At 40.6% G+C, this 8,634-nt stretch overlaps 1 protein-coding gene across 3 annotated transcripts in view; it reads left to right on the top strand.

Annotated features, from left to right (window-relative positions):
- LOC102679780 (protein grainyhead) overlaps nt 1-8,634 on the top strand; it is an 82,574-nt gene that overhangs the window by 36,200 nt on the left and 37,740 nt on the right. For all 3 annotated transcript variants that reach the window (XM_031508444.1, XM_006611406.2, XM_006611407.2), the window contains exon 2: nt 482-904. In XM_031508444.1, the coding sequence (XP_031364304.1) occupies nt 705-904 (200 nt within the window). In that variant the 5' untranslated portion in view covers nt 482-704. The remainder of the gene's footprint in view (nt 1-481; nt 905-8,634) is intronic.

The raw sequence follows: 8,634 nt of genomic DNA, 5'->3' as shown, positions 1-8,634 counted from the left end.
GCTCGATGGATTAAACCAGCCGTTTCTGAGAGAGACACGCGGAAATGGCCGGTTGAATCGAAGCCAGGGAAAGGTATTTCCAGCGTGGATGTTGGAAAATGTACGCGGATGCCTGCGATGTCGAGGAAAAGATCGTTTAAGAGAATTGGCTGCTCGTTTATCAATCGTGTAAAAAAAATATCCTTCTGAAATATAAATATATATATATATATATAGAAAGAGAGAGATTATATTTATATACAGTGAAGTTGATCATTCGAAGATCTTGTTTTACGATCTATAAATAATTTCTCCTCCATCTGTTCGTTATTCGAAGCTACTTTCGTTGAATACATCTTTAAATTTTTTTTTTATGGAGAACGAGGGAAAAGAAGCGTTTTCTTTTAGAAAAATCGAATAACACATCTTACATACGTAAAAATTCTTCCCTTTCCCTCCGATAAAAAATTAACTGAACCGAAGAAATTGTTCGATTTTGCAGACGGCGAAGCCGCGGGGAGGAGGATACGAGCGGCGTTGACGAGAATTCGCAGCAACAGCAGGCGAGCTACGTGGCGGGAGGTCAGCGCGACACAGAGGAAGAGGAAGAGCTGGGGGCAGAGGAGGCGGCGGCGCAGGCGGCGCAGTCCCTGCAGAGCGGCGCCGAGGGCGCCGATCCAGAGGTACACAAGAGGGTTGCTGCCGTGCAGGTGCAGGTGCAGGGTATGGAGGGCGACTGGCGGACGTACTGCGAGCACCCGCTCTCGGTGGCGACCGCGGCCATGCTGAATCTGCAGCAGCAGCACCAGGTCTCGGCCGTGGCCAGCCACGGCGACGACCCGGCTCCCTACGTCTACGAGTATTACAAATTGCCTGACAAGAACGCCGACGTCAAGCTGCCGCCTACCCACGAGCTTTGGTCCACGTGAGTCTCGATTTTTCCGTTATATATCGTTGTATCGTGTGGCGGATTCAGAGGCATTCAGAGGAAGTGAGAGAAGCTCGAGAGGTCGATTTCTTTCAGATTCGATCGCGCGGTTGAATCGATCTATGTGCGATCCCGGTGCGGATTCAAGCACGTGTTGGATTTTGTTTTGAAGGACGATGGAAGGAAGAGTCGAAAGTCGGGATGAAAGGAGAATGTATATGCTTTTCCCATTGCTGAGAAGAAATTCTCGTACTTGACTTTTCTAACCGCGATGCAAATAAGTATTTTTGATATTTTATATTATCGATAAAGTGTTTTTCAATGTTAGGCCTTAATAGATTAATAGAAATGGATGGTATATTAGATGTTAGATTAATTCAAGTATTAATTCATACAAATTCGAAAGCTTGATTGATTCATCGATTAAATTACTTTTAAGAGATAATATATAATTTCTGTTCGTCGTTTAATTACGAGAAACTTTCGTGAGACGCCAATTCGAAGAAAAATAAACGTAATAAAATATACCTCCTATATATATTTATTACATTTTTTATTATTCAAAACAAATCTATGAGTTGGATTAATCAAGATATATAAACTATCTCTTACATATTCAGATTATTCGTAGATTATAGATCGATCGAGCCACACCTTATCGGTCGAAGAATAAAAATTACATCAAGAACATGAATCTTATTAGAAAATCTCTGTAAGAAATCTCCATCCACCTCTTCGCGCTCATAACTTCGTTTAAAAATTATTCCAATCGTTTGATTAATAGGAACCAATCAAAGAGTCCGTATATCGAAGAACAACAATTTTCTTCTTTCTTAATTAATTTTCTTATCTCGAAAGTTCTCAAATATTCCTTTCACACGAACAGCTCTTCAAAAATTATACCGATACTCTTGCAAAACGCATTTCTCTCTTTAAAAGGTATCCATCATAACCTAACATTCATCGAAACTACGCGTTATCCAGCAGAATCGCGTGTTGCCCCTCATGCTTATAGTCTAGGTCTACCTTAAGCCATGATAAAAATTCCCACTTTCCACAGCCATCCTGCAATAACTCGCGGAAAGATTGCAGCTCGAATTGAATAACGAATCGAAGAGATCTCCATAGCATCTCCTTCTCCCGCTTCCTTCGAAACAGGAGACATTCGCCTGCGGTGGTCGAGAAACTCTTTTTCCCCGAGGTGAGACGCGTTTTTTGTTATTGAATTAATCCGCGTCCACCACTTGGCGCTTTTTACCGAGCGACAAGATGACCGACGTTGATCGAAATGTCCCTCGAGAATGGATGCGCCCGCGTTGTTAAATCGACGTGGCCGATTTTTGTCCTTTTTTCTCCCCCTCAAGATGGGTCGTTTGTCATCGTTTCCTTTTTTCTTTTTTTTTTTTTTTTTTCTCGTCTACGATCTCGAGAATGCGTCTATCACGAATGCGTCTGCCAATTATATCTCGGTGCAAATCAGAGAAAGAAAAAAGAAAGGGAAATCGATTTTCCTCCGCGTTTGAAATTTCCAAATTTTCTTGAAATTGATTTTTAATTCTCTTCGAAAAGAATCACAATTCTTTCTTCTAACCTGCTCACTCGCAATCTTCAAAGAAGAAGAATACTCCTGATCTAATAATAGTTTCCACGAAACGAAGGGGTCAAAGGGTTGGCGTCGCGTGACGACTGGGTGGATCGGTCCGAGAGCGTCGATTAGCGTGGTAGATCGGCGGATAGCAGGCGTGTAAACGCCGTTGAAAACACTTTCAACGCGGCTTTATTAACATCCACGGGTTTCCCCCGTATCTCGATTAATAGTCTCGTGTGCATAATTGAGTGCTCGCGGGTAGCATAATTTATCGCGTGCACGGTCCTATGTGGAACAATCGCCTTGGATATCTTCTCTCGCGAAAATGTAAATCTTCCTCTCTCTTTCTCTCTCTCTCTGTTTGTCTTTCTTTCAGGTTTCCGTATCCACGTTAGGAATTAAATAAATCTCTTCTTCTCTTTCTTTTTTTTCTCGCAATCTCTCTCTCTCTTTCTCTCTCTGAGGTTTATCCACGTTAGGAATCGAGATTAAACAAGGAGAGAGACGTCGAAGAAAGTGAAGGTAGAGATAGATTTTCTCCGCGAGAGAGGTGGATTTATTGTGGAGGTTTATTGGGCTATTACGCGAAATTTATAGAGGCCTCGCGCGATTATTCGATGTAAGTTGTAGGAAATTGAAAGGTTGTTAGAGACTGGCCTCTTTTAGTTTTAAATAGATGCCTGGGTGATAACCAGTTGAATCAAAAATTTAGAAAAGACGTTCTTTTCTCAATCTCTCGTTATCGGAGGTAAAAAATTATTCGTAGTTGTTACGTGATCTTGTATTATTATTTCTCGAGATACGAGCACATTGTAAATTTAAGAATTTGATAGAGGGGAAATATAATTCCCGAAAGATTAATTCCCGGTTGGAGAAAGAGAAAAAGAAGAAGGGAAGAGTCGAATCGAGGTTCAGATTCATCAAGCATAATTGACCAATAAATTTCATCCGTATACCCATCGTTCACTGTTACATCAATGCGTGGCCGAGGTGAACACGCTTAATTAATTACCGACAAAAAAGAAAAAACATACCTGGCTTAAAAAGTACCGTTTACTTCAGCGAAATCTTCAAAGAAGATTCTCTCTTTCGATTTTCAATAGGATCCAAAACAACTTCCTTAATCTCCATTTATTGGATAGATAGATTTGTTACAAGCGCAACGCACAATTACCTTCCACATTTTTTTAAATCCTAAAGAGAGAGATGCTCAAAAACACACGATGCCATGAACAACGAACGAAACAGCGAATAAGAGGAAGGAGAAAAGTAACGAACGAGCATCGTAATCGACAAGGCAACTTTTCACTGTCCATTCGTTGTAATTACGTTTCTACGTATGGAAGGTGGAGAACACGGTGATAGGCGTGATCGAAACGATTGTTTTCCATCGATCGCCGCTTCCGAATCGAAACCGCGCGCTTTTAATCGCGGCACGAAGATCGCGGACTCGACTCATGGAACGCCACGAAATCAGCCCCCGTGACGACCCAGTCACCCGCCATAAATCTTCTCGAGATTCCACGTCGAGCCACCCCACGTTATACGCTGCTACCCGCGCGTAAAATATTCGAATTGTTCGGCGAATTCGTGATAACTTCGCGCGTTTCGATTTTATTTCGTTGTTTAATCTATCTTAGAATGGAAGAAAGGAGGAATATATTAGAAAAATATAGAGAGGTATCTTTTCGTTTTTCTCTCTCTTTCTCAATGGATCGTTTTCAATAAAATTTTCAATCGTAGATTCGTTGCATGAAATACGAATGTTATCTATTTCTAATGACTTTGTGCATTTGAATTTTATTTTCTTGTTTCGCTTAATCTATCTTAGAATAGAAGGGAATATATTAGAAGAATATTGAGAGATATCTTTTTTCTCTCTGTTTCTCTCTTTCTCGCTTTCTTAATACATTTTCAATAAAATTTTCAATCGTAGATTCGTTGCACAAAATAGAAATGTTATCTATTTCTGATAACTTTGTGCGTTTGAATTTTATTTCCTTGTTTCGTTTAATCTTAGGATAGAAGAGAAGAAAAGAGGAATATATTAGAAAAATATAGAGAGGTATCTTTTCGTTTTTCTCTCTCTTTCTCAATGAGTTTTCAATAAAATTTTCATTCGTAAATTCGATATTGCACGAAATAGAAATGTTATCTATTTCTGATAACTTTGTGCGTTTGAATTTTATTTTCTTGTTCCGTTTAATCTATCTTAGAATAGAAGGAAATGTATTAGAAGAATATTGAGAGATATCTTTTTTCTCTCTGTTTCTCTCTTTCTCGCTTTCTTAATACATTTTCAATAAAATTTTCATTCGTAGATTCGTTGCACGAAATAGGTTATCTATCCAATCGTAACGCAATGGCTCAAATTAAATTCTGAGAGATTCCGTTTTCTAAAGGACTGCTTTTCTAGAAGTTTTTCCAGAAGAATTTGAGAGAAAGATGATCGTAGACTATTACACACTTGGAGTGAACGAGCCTTTGTCAATTATCTACGAATCTTATCACTTCGTATTACCCGTTTAACCTCCTTATGAATACTTTGAGATACCGTTACTTTCGAAGCAGTGATTGTCAAGTGAAATAAAATATTATCAGTGCTTCGAATTTTTCTGTACTTATTATATTATAGAAGATTCTTCGATACTTTTTCTCTTTTTCTCTCTCGTAAAAACAATTATTTTAATTTAAAAACACCACTCGTCCCCGAAAAAAGAAGAAGAAGAAGTTTAAAAAAACAACTCTTTATCGCAACTCTTAAAGATATCGAAACGAATACCAAAATCCTGGCAAACAAAGTTGAACAACTCCAACCTCTTTACAACCATAATAAAATCTACGTACAAGAAAAATTAATTCGAATTCTTGCCAACCGATACCGATTTAAACAACGCTCAGATCCGGCCAGCCTGTATTTATATCGACGCCTTCCAACCAGCCCTTCCGGTCCATTTGCTCGGTTTGCAAACTCCGTATCCCGTTCTCTCGCTCCACTCTCTCTCTCTCTCTCTCTTTTTCTCTCTCTCTCCTCGCATTTGGATTCGTGACACGGGCGCTCCCTCCTCTCTTTATTTTGGTAGCCGATCGAGAACCTTACCCTTGCTCCAATCGACGGGTAAGCAGACCCAACTTCTCTCTCTCTCTCTCTCTCTCTCTCTCTCTCTTCCACTCTCTACCCTTGCCAACTTTTGATTTATATCGGCCGCTTAGCATATTTTGTAATTTACTGTTGAGAATCCTTAACGTACGGATGGTGGAGGGCGCGGTGTGTCCCTTGGCCAAGGGCGAAGAGCAGAAAAACGAAAGAGAGAGAGAGAGAGAGAAGAGAGAAGGGAGAGGAGGCAGGACGCGACACAGTGGCATCGAGATCAGTCCGTTCCGTGTTACCACCCCGTGGGTAGATCGCCGCCTTAATCTTCCCTCGCATCTTCTTCAACGCATCTCTCTTCGTCCAACCGATCGTATCCTACCGATTTTATCCGCTCGCTATCTCTTCGCGGCCAACCGTCCCGACAACTCGTGCTCTCCCTCGATCGCCGCCGATACCATCTCGACAATTTGTACGACGGTGGATCGTTAAAGCTGCAAAAGGGGTGGAGGATCGCATCCACCCTGCAGCTTAATCCAATTTCATTGTGTCGAGGAAAGGGTGCCGCTCGTTCGCATGCATGGGAGATGATATGCTCGTTTCCTCCTCGATGCGCTTCGTAGCTCGAGTCAGGAGTCTCGAATCGTTTTCTTTCTTTCTTTTTTTTTCTTTTTTTTTTTTTATGGGGTGACGAGATGAATTCGACAAATTGTTTATATATACATATATTCTGGCGCCACAAGCAAAGCGATTGTTATCGCGCGAAAGCGCGAAATCCGTGCGTTTATGGGAAAAATATAAATGTTTTGAGGAATTTATAATGGGAATGTATAATCACGAGAGGTACAAAGATACGAGATATTGAGAGCAAAGCGAATACCGCGTTGCAACATATTTGAGACGAATGTTTATTTCAATCCTATTTCTATATATAGTCGTGTTCATAAAAATTCGAATTTGCATAAACGTTTATGGTTTGCTTACATTAATACGAAACGTTTGTAATAAAATGCGATTCAGGCCGCAAAGATACATAGACACGCGAGATGTGGATGTTTATGCATTTATGCAAAAATCTTAATAAACAAAAATCCAAAGTATGCGCGTGAAAGCGGAAAATATTGAAAGTATTAGATATATATATATATATTTGAAGAACAAAGCGATTCTCCTCCGTTTTAATCTCTCTTAATTTTAACAAATTTTTTAAATGCATCTGCATCGTCTAAAAAAAAAAAAAGATATTCTTCGAGGCAAGAGAAAAATCGTATCCGCGCAGTCTAATGAGGTGGAAGATGATTGACAAATGGCGTTTCTTTCGATGCAATTAAGAACAGCGAGAGATTTCAAGTTAGAAAGCCGAAAGAATCTCGAAGAAAAACGGATGGCCGTTATGAGAAATTTAATTAATCGCAATCGACCCCGACTTTCTCTCGATGAGGATCGAAGAAAAAAATTCCAAGGAGACAAGCAGGATGATTTGTCTCACGGTAGCGGGAAGAATCCCGTCCAAGCCGTTTTTCCCCGACTTGGACACGTCCCCGACACATCGTGCGCGATGACGTACGATTTTAACGGTGTAACCATTTACAACTCCGCGAGCCTTCGACAACGGTATACGCTTAACCCAGACCTTGCGCCCAAGGTTCAAGCGTATATCGTGCCTATTAGCAACCGATACACCCAACCCCCGAGATAATCTTCAGTCGCTCCTTCCCCCTCCAACGATGTATAATAGCTTCGACTGTTCAACATCTTTTATAACCTATAAATTATTTAGCATACGCTTTGCAAAGGGTTCAATTTTATCGGGATCGTTATCGAGAGAATTATAGAATTTACAAGTTCTTTTTCCAGATATGTATATATATATATATATGTATAAAGGAAATTTATATTCCTCTTAAAAAAAAATTGTTCCCTCGCACTCGATCATCCGATTAGGACGACACTCTTTCATCCATCTTTTCTCTTCAATGCAACTTTTCTTCGTTCGAAAGGGAAAAAAATCTCTTAATCCTTCGGCTTTACTGTCAAACCGAAACGAAAGAGGAGTTACGTTCGTAAATGATCGTAATTACCACTCGATTCTTCGCGGATCTTCTCTCTCTTTCTCTCTCTCTTTGCGGTATCTTCGAGAAGAAACACGATAAATTCACGCATTCTACAGCTGTTCTCGGACCTCGGCAAAGTTTGTAAAGCACATTCTATGACGGTGCTAACGTCGTGCCTCGGCCAATCCCGCAATACGCGGTTTTAAAATACACCTGAATCCCTGTATGGACTTATGGATTTCGCTATTTAATCGAATCCGCGAGTGGAGATTTTCGATCGATATATATATATATATATATCGATCGAAAAAATATAAGATACGACACTGGAGGATAAGCGATAGGAAAATTATGGCTAGGAGACTACTCGTGTTTTCATAAATTTTACACGCGGGAAAGTTGAGTGAAATATAAGGGAATAAGTTAAGCAGGCAATTTCGATGCAACGATCGAAAAATCGAACCGTTTCTTCTCGAGCCCCCTCGCGTTAGAGGCGCTCGATAGAAGAGCGACCGTGTTTAGAGAGAGCCGAGAGAGAGAGACAAGGCACGATTTCAACGAAACAATAAATTTTCAACGGCGATACGACGACAATCGCGGGCTCGGAATTGGCGTGGCTGAAATGTGAAAGTCAGCCTTCGCTACATTTTCGTGTGTACGAATACCGTGATAACGCCGTGGAATTTACGACTGCGAGAGACTCGGGGTTCGCAGCTGCGCGGCCAACTGCCGGGCCCCCGGTATTTTATTTCGCGCGTTTCCGCGAGTTTTATTCGTGCCGTGGTCGATCTCTCGCGCGGAGGAATGTCCCTCTATTAGGCCTTCGAAATCGAACAGAGAGAGAAAATATTAAATTTTTTGCTAGAATTTAGAATTGGCACTAGAAAGAAGAAGAAGAAAGCTAGCTCTCAATTTGCCCGAATCTTAACGATATAATTCTCAATTTTAGAATTTAGAATTGTCGCTAGAAAGAAGAAGAAAGCCAACTCTCAAT

The sequence above is a fragment of the Apis dorsata genome, unplaced genomic scaffold (genome assembly GCF_000469605.1).
Source record: "Apis dorsata unplaced genomic scaffold, Apis dorsata 1.3 scaffold_87, whole genome shotgun sequence".
NCBI classification, from domain to species: Eukaryota; Metazoa; Arthropoda; class Insecta; order Hymenoptera; family Apidae; genus Apis; species Apis dorsata.
This window is presented reverse-complemented; position numbering and strand designations above follow the sequence as displayed.